A 15566-nucleotide genomic window follows, 5' to 3' on the forward strand; every position below is an offset into this window, starting at 1 on the left:
TTTTCAAGGCTACTTTAAACTTCTTCTGAGAAGTGATTTGTTTAATTTCAATAGGTAATTTGTTGTAGAGTTTAATACACATGTAATTAGGGCTTTTCTCTGTTATGTTCAAATGGTGTGTGGGATATACAGTTCTCGCGGAGTGAGTTTACCCGTGCGTCGCGAAGGCTACGTCATTTATAATCATATGAATCAAATCAAGTTTTCGTCAACAAACCTGTTGTGTTCATATTATAGAAAAGGGCGTGTCTAAAGCTTCGTCACGTTTAAAATTTTGCGTGTATTGTCAGTCAGAAAGTAGAGATCTTTGGCTCCAAATTTGCACTAAAACAACCTTATATCAAAGCAAATCAAAAATATCTTGACCGAAATAACATTTATTATTTATGAAAAGTCTCCTTGAATCATAGAATTCCGTCTAAATTTGAAACCTAATTTATTTACCAAAATTCGCAGAGATGTATCACCAATATGTAGTATTTTTTTAACTTTAAGCTCTTGATTTAGGTTCTGGATGGTTACATGTTTCTCTAAAATAAATACAACAAATTAAAAATTCAATAAGACATTCTGAGTGATGCTGTAGTATCTCATATCTTATTTTCAGGTTGCAATCCACTTATTTTATTTTAAACTCGCTGGAAAACATTTTAGACGCCTATTTTATTTTTCTATGACTTTATTATTGATATGTTTCAAGAAATTTGTATGATAAATCTATATTGCAACCCAAAAATCTCAGTCTTTGAAAACAATGAAATGTTAGTAGATGTTTCTTACAAAAGTAGATATATTTTACTATTATTAACATACTATCGTTGTACATATCATATAATGTATTTCGAACATCCATTTTAATGCTTTCAGATAAATCAGTGGTCTTGGCCCGTCGATAACATCTCGATTTACGTTTTCTAGGTGAGAAAATCATAAGATTACTTGCTTGTTTTTTCCGAATCGAATAAACAGTTTTGCGGGAAATTTTCAAAGCAGCTATAACCTTCTAGTATCAAAAAAAATACATCAGTAAAAATATGTAAGGCCTTAAAATTTCTTATTTTCTTGCTGAACAGATGATAAAGCTTCTAAAGGTCCTCCATTGGTTTTTTCCAATTCAAAATATTCACAAAGGTTAAGAATTAACCGCTGGGCTTGTCTGTGGAAAATTTTTCCAGGCATTTTCTAAAAAAATACTGTAATAGTAAGTAATTCCGAATTTAGGAAAAACCAAATGGCTAAATAAAAACCATAATAGACACTCCCACTTTTTTTTCAAAACAGGTTAGTAATTGTGCCAATTTTGGTTAGATCGTGATAGCCGACATAAAAAAAAATAAAAATATTAATAATAATATTATGAAAGTACTTACAGAATGTTAAAAGCGTAGAATCAATAGCTCTTAAAAGAACTGTGGTGGTGTGGTAAATAGAAAACTTTATAAATGATTGATTAACAACACAAAGAAACGGAAAAGCATTAATAGTAAACAAATCAAATAAATTTTGATGGTTGTCAACCTGACAATGACTGAAATAGAAGCGCTAATCAGTAAATGTTTTTTTTTTTGAAAGACATTCACTTAGATATTTACCCTTTCTGAAAGTGAACAATAGACAAGGATGAAGTCAATAATGCATGTCTACTTCTAAATCACAGGGGGATGACGCACGGGTAAACTCAGTCCGCGAGAACAGTATTTGATTGTTTAACCTTGTGTTATATTTATTAGTACGAGAATCTGTAAATAGAGAAGCTCTATTATTGAAGAAAAACATTAGACACTCATATACAGGGTGTCCCGCGAGGTAAGGGACAAAATTTCACTACGTGTTCTTTAGGTAAATTCGAGCCGAAAATGTTCTATGAACATGGGTCCGCAAATGCTTCCTTACCAAGATACGATTTTTTTTTAAGTTTAATAGTTTTATTGTGTTGAAAAGTACAATAACCTCACAAAATATTTTTTTACAAAAAAAATTAATACCTCTTGGAAAATAACTGTTTATAATAATTGTTCAAAGTGTCCATTTTCCCATTGTAAGCATAGTCTAGCCCTTTTAATGATGTGGATGAGAGCCATTGTAGTTTTCGGCACAAAATCACTATTAAATTTAAAAAATCATATCTCGGTAAGGAAGCATTTGCGGACCCATGTTCATAGAACATTTTTGACTCGAATTCACCTAAAGAACACGTAGTGAAGTTTTGTCCCTTACCTCGCGGGACACCCTGTATATATAGAGGGCATACACTGTCATTATCCCCATTGATTTAAAAGTATTTCTGCAGGATTGCCTGTAATCCATTTTTTTAATTATCCTTATTACACGTTTCTGTACAACAAAGGCATTTTGAATCTTACCATGTCGACCCCAAAATATAATGCCATACCTCAATATGGATTCAAAATTTGCGCAGTATAACACCTTTAGTGAATGTTCACTTAAGTATCTCCCAGTTATTCGCATTCCGTAGCTGATGGATCCTAATCGTTTGAGCAGTCCATCCACATGAAAGCCCCAGTCAAGGTTTTCATTGACATAAACCCCCAAAAACTTTCTATTTTCGGAGATAATTATATTTTTTTCCATTAACAGTAGCTGTTCCAAATTATCAAAGTTTGATCGTTTGGTCTTAAACAGAACAATGTTAGTTTTTTCCGAGTTTAAAACTAGCCCGTTTTCCTCAAACCATTTTGCAGCTTTTGATGTCAAAGATTGGCTTTTACTTATTAGTTGCGAGCGAGTTTTATCTCCCACTAGCAAGTTGGTATCATCAGCATAATTTATGATAGATTGCCAAGAATCATCAGCCACCGAATACAAGTCATTCATGAAAACTACGAATAAAGTTGGCCCCCAATATACTACCCTGTGCGATACCATAGTTATTTAAGAGAGTTTGTGATTTACTGAGGTGTCCGTTTTTATTTATACCTACTAGTTGTTTTCTGTCTTGTAAATATGATTTTACCCACTTAAGTGGTTGCACCCTTATCCCATATCTTTCCAGTTTATTCAGTAATATATCTCGATCCAGACAGTCATATGCTTTTGAGATATCTAAAAAAATTCCAAGCCCTACTTCTTTATTTTCAAAGTGTCTAATAACTGACTGTATGAATTGATATAGAGCCGTCTGCGTTGATTTTCCTTTTATAAAGCCGTGTTGGTTTCTGCTAATTAAATGACAATAATTCATAAAATTTACTATTCGTTTGGACATAGCAAGTTCAAAGAGTTTTGAAAATCCTGGCAGAAGGCTTATGGGTCTATAACTTTTCATTATTTGCGGATCACCATTTTTATATAAGGGTTTAATTAAAGCCGTTTTCAGTTGGTTAGGAAAAATACCAAATTTAAAAGAGTTATTAATTATAAAGCACAACACGTCTCTTAGTTCACTTACTGACATTTTTATTAAGCTAGTTGGTATTTCGTCAATACCACTGCTATGCTTGTTTTTAATTTGGTCGGCCAATTCGCAAACTTCGTCTGGACTGACTGGTTCTAAAAACATTGACTTGTCATTCGGAATTATACATCCATAAGAATCTCTTTGAACATTTTGCACCATGTTTGGTATTTCATTTACTAGAAAGCTATTAAAGTTATTTGCTATTATTTCAGCATTTCCCTCCAATTCAATCTCAGAACAATCTCTATTTTTTCCCGTAATTTCTTTAGTGATGGTCCACATACATTTCATTTTATTGTCCGACTTGCTAATTCTATTATCATAATCCCTAATTCTAATCCTTTTTAAAACATTATCATAGTTTTGTTTCACCGATTTATATGCCTCTTTATACCTGTCGTTGTGGCGACTCAGTGTAAGAAGCAGATCTAGTTTTTGTTTGTAGTTGATGACATCTGGGTGTGTTTTAAATGATTTCGTTTTTTTTTGTTTTGATTTTTGTCGGAGGAAAATTCTGATTGAAGATTCTTATAAATGTACTTATAAAATTATCCCACTGTCCGTTTACATTATTACAATCTATGTTATATACATTATTCCAATTCTGATCTTTCAAAGTACGCAGGAAGCTACTTTTGTTTTCTGGAGAAAATATTCTTTTGTTAATATTGTCAGAAACTGCCGTTGATTTTGTTTCAAAAGCAACTTTCTGTGCCATGTGATCTGAGATGAAATATTCTATGACTTTACACTCTACAGTACGAAGGTTTGTGAAGACATTGTCGATACAGCTACCTGAAATTGCCGTTACTCTTGTATTTTCTGTTACAGTTTGTACTAAATTAAATGAATTAAATACCGTTATGAGTTCACAGCCTACCTTATTGTCTTTGAGTAATTCTATATTGAAGTCACCTGCGACAACTATCGCTTTATTTTCTTGGCATATATTAGCCAACAACTCTTCTAACGTGTCCATAAACAATCTTACGTTTCCTTGTGGTGGTCTATAGATGGCAATTATCACTAAACTGATTTCGCCAATCTTGCACTCTGCTGCCGCACATTCAAATATTTCGCACAATGAGAATTTGCTCAAGCCATGTCTCTGTTTTGCACTAATACTTTTATGGATATAAATAGCTGATCCCCCATGTCTTCCTGCTTCTCGGCAGAATGCTGATATAAGGTTAAAATTATTAATGCCCAAGTTGTCCAGTTGTTCTGTTGACTTCCAATGCTCAGACATGCAAAGGATCATGCACTCTGGGTTCTCCTGTAGCATGTAGTTTATTTTCTCTATAGAGTTTCCTAAGGATTGTACGTTCTGATGGATTATACTTGATATTAATTTGTTTTGGTCCTTGCTGTTTTTTTTTGTTTAAGATAAAAAATTGTCAGTGTAATTAATTTGGTTCTTGTAAGCGGTTACTCGCTTTTGGTACAGAGGACAATTTGTATCTCTTGCTGAGTGCTTACATAGTTCTTCTTTATATTTCATCTTCCGACAGTTAGGACATTTTAGACCTGTTGCTGTGCAATCCTTGGCACTATGATCAGTAGCTGCACACTTGTGACAGCATGCCGAATCCTTGCAGTATTTGGCTACGTGCCCAAATCCTGAGCAATTAAAACATACTTTGTTTCTAGAATCCAAAATACAATAATAAAGAAGTGTTGCCATTTAAAAGATCAAAAATATTTTAAATACCCAGTTTTTGGGCCCTGTATAATTCCAATTCATATAACACAAGCAGCAGTTAATAAAATTAAAAACATCCAAGACTTTTGGTGAAAAATTAGTCTTTAATTTTATTGAACTTATGCAGTATGCATGTTACAAAAGCACTGTATGTAGTGTTATCTAAATGCATGTTTGAAGGAACAGTAATAATCCAATTCATACAAGTGTCAATTTTTCAGATCAAATGATGGCTACGAAATTACTTATATGATACAACATTTGCTTATCTAGTACCATAATTGTAAAGCAAACATACAGGGTGTTACAAATTTGATGCATTAGCCGAAGCATTAGCATTGCTATCTCAGAACTTTATTTTTTACCACTTTAATCAATGGCACCTTCTGGAGGCACTTTTTTATGCTCTTCAAGAAAATAGTTTTAGTTTTCAGCTCAGCTGTAACGTTTTTAGATACCAACATCAACTTCAAATTTTCAAATACGAACCTCAACTTTTTATTTCATTTTTCAGTAGCCACAGACCTTCTGAAACTAATAATGTGTCACACTTGTCAAAAAAATAAACCTAGTGTACCTACTCGTATTATGTATTTGGTATTTTAAGATTTTTTAAAAAATTAAGGGATTGAAATTGATATGTTGTCATAATGAGTAGATAATTTAGTTTTATATGATTTAATAATTAGGTTCATTACTCTTTCGAAAAAAAGAGAGATTTTCTTATGGTACTTTTCATTTATTTAAAAAAAAAGTTTTTGGTTATTTATTTTTGAGATACTCAAATGTTTGAATTCGAGGTTGAGTTTTGATGAAACAGCTTAATCATATCAAACTAAATTATTTACTCATTATGATAACATATGAATTTCAAATGCTTATTTGAAAAAAAACAAATACTTAAGTACACTAGGTATAATTTTTTGACATTATTATATTCGGGAGGTTGGTAGCTACTAAAAAAACGAAATCAAAAGTCCCGGTCCGTATTTTAAAATATTAAGTTGATGATGGTATCTAAAAAACTAAACGTTGTAGCTAAATACAAACATTATTTTCTTAAATAGCATAAATTAATGCATCCAGAAGGTGCAATTGATTTTCCAAAATAATCAATAATAAAGTAGTAAAAAAATAAAATAGAAATTTGATTAATTGTTTTTGTTGGATATCTCCGGATGTAATAAAAACAATTTTATTTTTTTTTTTACCAAATTATTTAGTAATAAAATGAGCAACTTTGCCTCCATTTAACTAAAGCTCTATCAACTATACTTTCTGAGATAGCAATGCTAATGCATCTAATTCGTAATACCCTGTATTTGTGCAGCTGCAATGTTTTTTTTAACAATCCAATACTTAATAAAGTTCAATTTTTTGATATTTTGATTATTTGAATTTACCATTTTCTATAAATATGGTCTCAGATGGAAAGTAGTGCGTACATTCTGTGAAAGTCAAGATAGAGAGAGTAGAGATAGTAGATTTCTAGTTTCTACTGTTCAATGTAAAAAATAATATAAAAAGTTTTAAGTGCATATTGTGTGTGACGTCACGCGGCTTATCACTTCCATCTGTTGTTATGTCAACTAAAGTTCGAATTTGTCACTTTGCTTTTGTTTTATTTTGTTATGTCAAACAGATTCCCATGCAGCTAAAATAGTTATATTTTTAATTTTAATACAATATTTCAATAATAGTTGAAAATTGTATAATTTCTAAAATCAAGTAAATGTATATTTTTTGAAGGACAAGCCTCTGCTGGTCCGTGTAAGATTACAATGCCAATTTCATACTTACCCTATGTATTTAACCCTGCTGATGCATAATTACTACACATTTTTCATGTCTGGCATTTTTTAAGTATAATTCAAGTAACAAATTAGCCCTATCTTACAGATCTGTATATGGAATATGCTGAATACTTCACTACTTTTTCATGTGGGTGAGAAAGCATAACTTTTATGAACAAATTGACTTAAACAAGGTTTAAATTACCCACCAAGAAGTACTACATTAGAACAGTGCATAAAAGAGCAAGTTTTAATGTTAGTTAACTATTTTTACTGAAATTGACATTAAAATGAAAAGCATTGCAGTTTTCATTATTGTTTTATGTTAACCCAATAATCATCATTATTTAATTTGGTAAATTGCCTTTTTGAACGTCATTATATTTAGTGTTATCTAAAAGCATGTTTAAAGTAATAGTAATAATGAGGTAGTTTGCAGTGAGTACAAATGATGAACTCAAGACACCGCTTGTATGAGAAATCTTCTATCTTATGAGTACTATGATTATAAAGCAAACACCTTTGTGTAGTTGCAGTGTTTTTAAAATAAGTAGATTTTTCTGAATTTTTAGATAATTTCATTATTCAAGCTATTCTTTTTCTATAAATAATATCTCAGATAGACAGGAATTAACATTAAGGTTGATTTGATTATTTTAATCAGAGTAAACTGTTTGGGTAGCTACAAAAAGTCTCTTGTAAAACTGTGACAGTCCAAATTTTCTTTGTTTTATAATGTAACACCCTGTACATTATAAAACAAAGTATTATTGAATTTTTGAATTTACTCATTGATCGATTGATCAGGAAGACTTGTTACATCTAACGTGCACCGTTTTGTAATCTTTGTTTTTTATAAGCTATGTGATAATATTAGTTTTAATTTAGGCTGGGCAATTTTTTTTTAAAACAAAAATTAGAAATGTTTTCTTTTTGTTTTGACTATGCAGGGTGGAGCATAAATTTGTGGCAGAAATAAATATTGGTATTTTTAAATAGAACCACATTTTTTAATACATTTTAAATTCTACACTTATTTCTTAAACTTTTACCCTATACAGGGTGTCTCATAACTATATGACAAAAACTAAATAATATGATTTATTCATATAAACATTTTTCCTAAAGTCACTCCTAAGGGAGATATCGAGCCCTAAAGAACTGCCTTCCAATTAACGTTTTTGGCCGTAACTTCTGAACTACTTTGTAATGTAAAATAATAATTAAACAATTAAATTAAATTAATAAAAAAAATAATAATTAAATGCTTATTCAATTAATGAGTATTCTTCCGTATCTTTCGTTATTCTACACATAAACTTTGAATACTAATTTACTTAAAAAAACTAGTTTAACGAATATTTTTAATAACATTGTGGTGTAAGCAGTTCAATGAAAAATCGATTTATCTCGAAAACCGTTTATTTTATCAAAATAAAAGAAGAGTACAATTTTATTAGTATTATTTTATATATGTATTATTTTTAATATTATTAGTATTCATTAATGGCGTTTGCAGCTGAAAATAATGACAGCTATCAAAGTTTAAGCAAATTTTGTCTTAGGTACCAGTTAGTTCCTGTCTTTCTGCTAAGACGAGATAAATGGTTTTGATGTAAAACATTAAACCCAAAAATCATTACAATATGCAAAGTGGTTCAGAAGTTACCGCCAAAAACGTTAATTGTATATAACCACAATATTTGGCCGCATAATTTTTATTTAATGTCCGTCTAAATGGGGATGTATTAAAAGAATTGTCATTCCTTTAAATGTCAATCTACGCATGGCGAACTGAGTAACTGTGCAGAAGTTGACATTGGAATTGAACCCGACCAGCAATCAGTCATTGTCTTGTCGCTGCATTGATAGTGAACGGACGTGCTAGTGCGAGCGAATCAAAACAATTTTTTTTTACTGATATCTGCTTAGCAATAGAAAGGAATTCTAACTATTTGAACACGGCACTGTCGGGATATACAGGGTTCGTGCAAAAATAGCATGTACCCTGGGAGTTCGCAGTCCGAGTCGGACTTGGTCTCCCAGGACGATGGCTTTACAAAGCCGAAAACTAAAAAAAAGGGGGAGGAAACCAAACTCTACCCCCTCATCGTCAAACCCTACAACCCCTACTCAGGACCTTAAAAGACCGGCTTTAGAAAAACCTGCAACACGAGCTACAACCAACAGGGAAAAAACCTCCACTCAAACTTCACCCCCTCCTTCATCAATTGTTATGACCAACAACCTATTTAGGAACCCAACATTTAAATTGGCGTTTTACGTCACCTCACCACCAACTCTAACGAGAGTGCAACTTGCCGTCAAATGGGAAGAAATCAACAAATCTAACAAGGACATTATAATAAAACAAGAATCGAATTTCCTTATTAAAACCAACGATGAGGAAACAACAACCAAATCTCTTGAGCTTCTCAAACAACGAGGCATAATAACATCGTTCAAAGTCCAAAAAAGCAACAATACGTCATCACCAACAACAACCACCAACCGGAACATCACACCATCGTATTCTGCGGTCGCCACGGGTGTCGATCTTGACATTACGGACGAGATGTTTTCTGACCACTTGAAGAGTATTTACCCTCAAATAAGATTCTGTAAAAGAATCATATCGGGACAAAGAGGGGCGCCCACGCTTATGATACGACTGATAACTGGAGACCATTCAACATACGAGCGTCTGATGGCAAATAGGTTTGTGCACTTTCTGGGGCGCATCTTCAGGATAATAGAAAGCAAACCTCCACCACCTATTCCTGCTCCCTGCAGCAAATGTAACGCTTACGACCACCGTTCGGAGGATTGCAGGAAGCCTTTGAAGTGCAACAGATGCCAGGGCACTCATCCAACGAGTGCGTGCACTTCTCCTCTACCAGTCAGGTGTGCAACCTGCAACTCGGACGATCATGCTGCCTGGAGCATGAAGTGTCCCAAACGACCCACTGCTCCCATTGAAGGTATTCCGAACGTGAAGGTGAAATGTCTTAATAAGAGGACAGCTGAAGTGTCCAATTCAATCACAGCACACAGCCGAGTTCATACACCTATTACAACACACGACCACATAATAAACAAATACAAACACCAACTAAACAAGACAGAGAACAATAACAGAGAAGAACTAATCAAGAAACTGCGTAAGCGGTTTATTGAAGATTTCAATGTGGACACTTCAGTGGTCTTCTTCGGAAACCATATGTATATTTTGATGATTGATATGTTATCGCCCGACAGAACCTCCCAGACTGAACCCCTTGACCAACTAAGACAAACAATTACTAATATAGAACATTCAATCTAAAACTTATATATGCCAACATCAACGGATTAAATCACAAAAAACATCTTATTTATAATTACATAGAACAAAACGACGCTGACGGCTGCATGTTCGTAGAGACCAAAACCAAACCGGGACAAATTACGACATACAGATACTGGCTATATATCTGTAAACATGGCAATATAGCTCAAAACGCTAGAGGAGGTGCTACGGTACTACTCAGACCTAAAGTTAAATTAGGGAGAGCAAATCCACCATCCCTTAACAATCCATTAAACGACTGCCTCCACTTTACCATTCCCTATCAACAAGACCTTATTCATGTTTTTTTAGTATACATTTATCCACACTCCAACATAGAACAAAACATACTAACCAAAGCTTGCCTTTACAAATATTCTATCCTTATTGGAGACTTCAACCTCAATCGAAACAAGACGACTCAACTCAATAAATTTCTGGACAACTCAGACTTCATAAAGAAGCAAACACCACCAACATTTTTAATGCCAGGAAATCCGGACTCAACTCCGGACTTATTACTTCACACAGCCAATCTGGCTAATGTGATAAATAATGTAAATCTGACAAACGAACTCGGGTCAGACCACTTGGCTATAACATTTGACCTAGACCTTCAACAAACACAACCGTTGACTCCATCAACTAACACTCAAAAACTAAACTTAAATAAAACAGACGTACAAAAAGTAAAACAATACGTACATGACTATATTCAATCAAATGCGGAAACTTGTTCCTTGGAAAACATACAGAAACAACTAACAATAGCCATAGAAAAGTTTTCACCTCGCACAAAAAACAGTTTCTACCAACATACTTTGCCCAAATTCATTTTAAGACTAATTAAACGCAAAAGGGAACTGTACAGACTATACTCACTCACGCAGGATAACGAATTGAAAATAAAATTAAACGAACTCAACAGAAACGTCAAAACACTAATAGACCAATACAAACAAGACAAATGGTTAGAAGCATGCCAAGAAATTGAACAAGACGCAGGCAAAACGTACTGGCAAAAAATTAAAAAACTTTCACAATATAAAAAAAACCACAACATCGGCACCATAAAAGAAAATGGAACAGAGCTGTACACAGACAAAGAAAAAGCGGACGCATTCGCCCAGCACTTTCGCATTTTCTACCCATCCTAACTTTGACCATCAAAACTTGACTAGAATAAATGACTTGTATAACAACTATTTTGACACTAATGTAGACTTTGCAAATGAACTTATCACAGAAACAGAATTCGACGAAGCAATGACACAAATCAAAAACACTGCACCGGGCAAAGACAATATTAAAAGCAAAGTTCTAAAAAACCTTACTCCACAAACGCACAAAACCTTACTAAGCTTATTCAACAAATGCATTAGAACTAATACTCTGCCAAATAGTTGGAAAACGGGTATAATAATACCCATTCCAAAAACCGGTTTAGACCATACGGAGACTCAAAATTACAGACCTATTACATTACTACCAGTACTGAGCAAAATATACGAAAACATTATTAAAACTAGATTACAACGACTAATTGGACAACACGTACCATCATACCAGTTCGGTTTTAAGCCCAAACATTCAACTGTACACCCGCTGTTTATACTGACAAATAACATACAAACAACACACCTTGAAAACAAGAAATCGGCATGTCTCTTTATGGACATAAACAAAGCCTTTGACAGCGTATGGCACAAAGGACTCTTATACAAACTGCACAAACTGAATACACCGGAATATTTACTATATATTATCAAAAACTTACTGGAAAGCAGACAACTAGAAATACGCATAAACAACTCCCTTTCCTTTCCTTTCAATCCTGAACAAGGTTTGCCACAAGGGTCTCCTCTATCGCCATTTCTTTACAATATATATTGCCATGACATTTACAACCACGAATTACATGACAAAAATTACATTAACAAACATGCTTACATACTACAATACGCTGATGACACTGCACTAGTGGTGCATGACAAAACTACAACAAAAGCTGCAGAGAAGCTGCAAATACTGACAGACAAGACCATGCTGTGGTTCTACAAATGGAGACTGACACCAAACGCCACAAAAAACCAGCTACTTTTAACAAACCACCAAATTAAAGACAACTCTCCTACTATAACAGCAGACGGAAACAAAACAATTCCTAAACCAGACGTAAAATACTTAGGAATAACACTTGACCAAAAACTAAAATTTACCAAACATACACAAAACGTAAGAAAAGAAATCATAAAAAGAACAAAACACTTCAGAACACTTACATACAAAGACAAAGGAATAAGTACAAAGACCGCAACCAAAATATATAAATCTATATGCAGACCTCTACTTGATTATGGACATATACTAAGAGCAAATGCAACTGACAAGACAAAAAAAACACATACAGGTCACAGAACAAATTGCTCTTAGACTCATAACAAAAATCAGACACCCCCAAAACCCGCTTCACAACCCATCCAATGAATTTTTGTACGAACGAACTAAAATGACAAGAATTACTGAACGACTAACACAACTACAGACAAAATGGAACAACAACCCCCAGAACTGGAACATAATAAACCCTATTTCCCTTCAAAGACCAACTCGACAATCCCGCTTCACGTTTCCTTACTCCACTCTGTTGGAGCATTTCAACTAAGTGTGAAAAACATCTGTATGTATGTAAATATTAGTGTATATAGACATTATTGTTATGTTAATTAAGTGTGTTGAGCAGAATTTATTTTATTTTTTTCTCTTGCATGTACCATGGGCAGAAAGGCCACGCGGCCGATAGCCCTTTTTACTGTACCGCGGTACTGTGAAATAAATATTATATATATATATGTATATATATCTATCAAACGTACAATTTATTTTCCAACTGATTAACATCCTACAGCAAAATTAACTTTTTGTGTCTGCCCAGTTCCGAATTATATCGAAGAATCAACCTTTTATTGTAAAGGTTGCGTGTGGAACCAAACTAAGTAAAAAGTGAATTAACTAAGTTTAATTTAGTTAAGTGCAGTGAAAAATAATAGTACAATTAACATGTGAATAAAAGCAATTAACAACAACTGAACTAATCTAATCTAGACCTAATAAGAGAGAGCCGCCAAAAGTCATAACTGTAAAAGACAGCTACAACACTGTTGCCAATTCACATACAATTATTGTATTGGACATACGATCAAAACTTCCCCTCTATACAATAATTTAAAAAACTTATTTGCTAAAACAAACCAAATCAGAATACATTCATGTTTAGAAAACAAGTTACATGATAAACTTTTTGTTAATACATCAGCAACCTGATTATTTGTGTCTACATACATGACATTAAGTACATTATCAGTGATCAAGTCTTTAATATAGTTAAACTTTACATCTACATGTTTTAGCCTTTTATGTTCAAACTTGGTTGTCAGTCGCATGCAAGATTGGTTGTCCTCAAAAATAGTGAAAACCGTCTTTTGGAAACTCAAATCCTCCAATAAACTTACCAACTATACTCCTTTTGCAGCTTCACACAATGCTACAAACTCTGCCTCAGTAGATGACAACGCCACAGTTGACTGTTTTCTTGTTGTCCAAGATACTACACAACCAAAAATCTTGAATAGATATCCAGTTGTGGATTTTCTTCCTTCTAGATCACCTGCCCAATCTGCATCTGCATAGCCAACTAGCAGATTATTATCATCATTTGGATAAAATAACTTAATTTCTACCGTTCCTTGGAGATATCCCAAGATTCTTTTCAGTTTTTGCCAAAGTAGTTGTGAAGGTTTTGATTGAAATCTACTACACAAGTTTACTGCAAAACAGATATCTGGCCTAGTCGCCAACACAAGGGCGTACCCAGGATTTCAGCTAGGAGGGGGCAGGGGTAAAGTGACTATAACTTTTGAGGCTCAATGACGGACAAAAGGAAAAGAAGCGCCGCAGGCGAAAAATTTTAAGGTGCCACGCCCAAACGTCTTGAAAATTAAGTACTTAAAGTACTTATACTGTCACTAGTAAACTAGTAATAATTTATATACAGGGGTGGGCATAAGTCACCTGGCAAATTTGCAAAAATTCAAGAAATTTTATAAAACGGAAACACAAGTTTAAGAAACGTTCGTTTTATTTCATTATAACACAAAAATATTTATAATAGGTGTTGAAAATGGTCACCGTTCATCTCGATACACTTCAAATAACGTTTTTCGATCGAATTAACAATACGGGCGAGCATCGCGAGGTCTTCATTGATGATATCGAACTCGACTGTTATCCAATGTTTGAGATCTTCGACATTTGCTATCGGATGCGTATAAACCCGGTTCTTCATTAGGCCCCAAATTGAAAAGTCCATCGCTGTGAGGTCCGGAGACCTTGGGGGCCAACCAATGCAACCACCTCTACCAATCCATCCTGGGAAGTGCTCGTTGAGGAAAGCGCGAACCTCCAAGCTGAAATGCGGCGGGGCGCCATCCTGCTGCAAAATTATGTTCCGTCCTTCGAATCTGTCGTCCTCATCCAAGGTGACGCGTAATTCTTGTAAAAGCTCCAAGTAAGTTTCCGAATTAACGGACACGTCGAAGAAATAGGGGCCAACTATCCCTCGATGATTCATTCCGGCCCAAACCATAACTCCAGGAGAATTCACTTCCTTTTCGAGGATCTCATGAGGATGAGCATCGGCCCAATAAACGCAGTTATGCCTATTTACCCTGCCATCAACCTTGAATTGTGCTTCATCACTCCACAAGATTTGTCTCTCGAAAAAAGGATCGGCTGCTTTCATAATTAGGTACTTTTCATAATGAAAACTTGACTCGAACGTTTTGTGCCATTTTACTCAAAAATTACAATCTAACAACGCAAAAAACCGGTTTGATCTGTCTTGCTTGAGGTCGACAAGCATACTAACTTATGCCCACCCGGCCGCGTTGCTACGCGCACCTGAAATCCGAGCGAGAGTGGTGGGTCTGACGCATGAACTGTTTTCAAGGCTGCCAGGTGACTTATGCCCACCCCTGTAGTTTAGAAGTGTTCAAATAAAATATTTCAACTTACCAGGGCAGAGTCAAACAGTTACAGATACAAAGATATTACTAAAAATTAATTTTGAACTTCAAAAAGAAACGAAACTAAAAGCGGTTAATATTTCCACTTAATGATCATGTGCATGCGGCGGCGCAAAGGCAAAACAAAACATTCTACCTAACCCCATTTGTTTTTCCTACCGGGAGAACGCTAAACTGCGCAATTAATCACGAGAAGATGACTACAAATAGTTAATGGAAGAAGTTCAAGTTTTCAAAGCTT

The 15566-nt window shown here is 34.2% G+C and overlaps 3 protein-coding genes across 3 annotated transcripts in view; 1 reads left to right on the plus strand and 2 right to left on the minus strand.

Moving 5' to 3' along the window:
- LOC145739679 (uncharacterized) overlaps nucleotides 1-15566 on the minus strand; it is a 256327-nt gene that overhangs the window by 201920 nt on the left and 38841 nt on the right. The gene's annotated exons all lie outside the window — the stretch shown is intronic.
- LOC145739667 (uncharacterized) lies at nucleotides 8309-11138 on the plus strand. The gene has a single exon (XM_081994976.1). It carries the CDS (start codon nucleotides 8964-8966, stop codon nucleotides 10236-10238), a length of 1275 nt encoding a protein of 424 aa, XP_081851102.1. The 5' UTR covers nucleotides 8309-8963; the 3' UTR covers nucleotides 10239-11138.
- Nucleotides 14404-15042, minus strand: LOC145739708 (uncharacterized). Its single transcript, XM_081995004.1, has one exon. It carries the CDS (start codon nucleotides 15040-15042, stop codon nucleotides 14404-14406), a length of 639 nt encoding a protein of 212 aa, XP_081851130.1.

The sequence above is a fragment of the Ips typographus genome, unplaced genomic scaffold (genome assembly GCF_016097725.1).
Source record: "Ips typographus isolate SLU unplaced genomic scaffold, UJ_Ityp_2.0 IpsContig34, whole genome shotgun sequence".
Classification (NCBI taxonomy): Eukaryota; Metazoa; Arthropoda; class Insecta; order Coleoptera; family Curculionidae; genus Ips; species Ips typographus.

Excerpts from the sequence above, each read along its gene's own strand:
- LOC145739667 (XM_081994976.1), top strand. The coding sequence starts at position 8,964 with ATGGCTTTACAAAGCCGAAAACTAAAAAAAAGGGGGAGGAAACCAAAC.
- LOC145739708 (XM_081995004.1), bottom strand. The coding sequence starts at position 15,042 with ATGAAAGCAGCCGATCCTTTTTTCGAGAGACAAATCTTGTGGAGTGAT.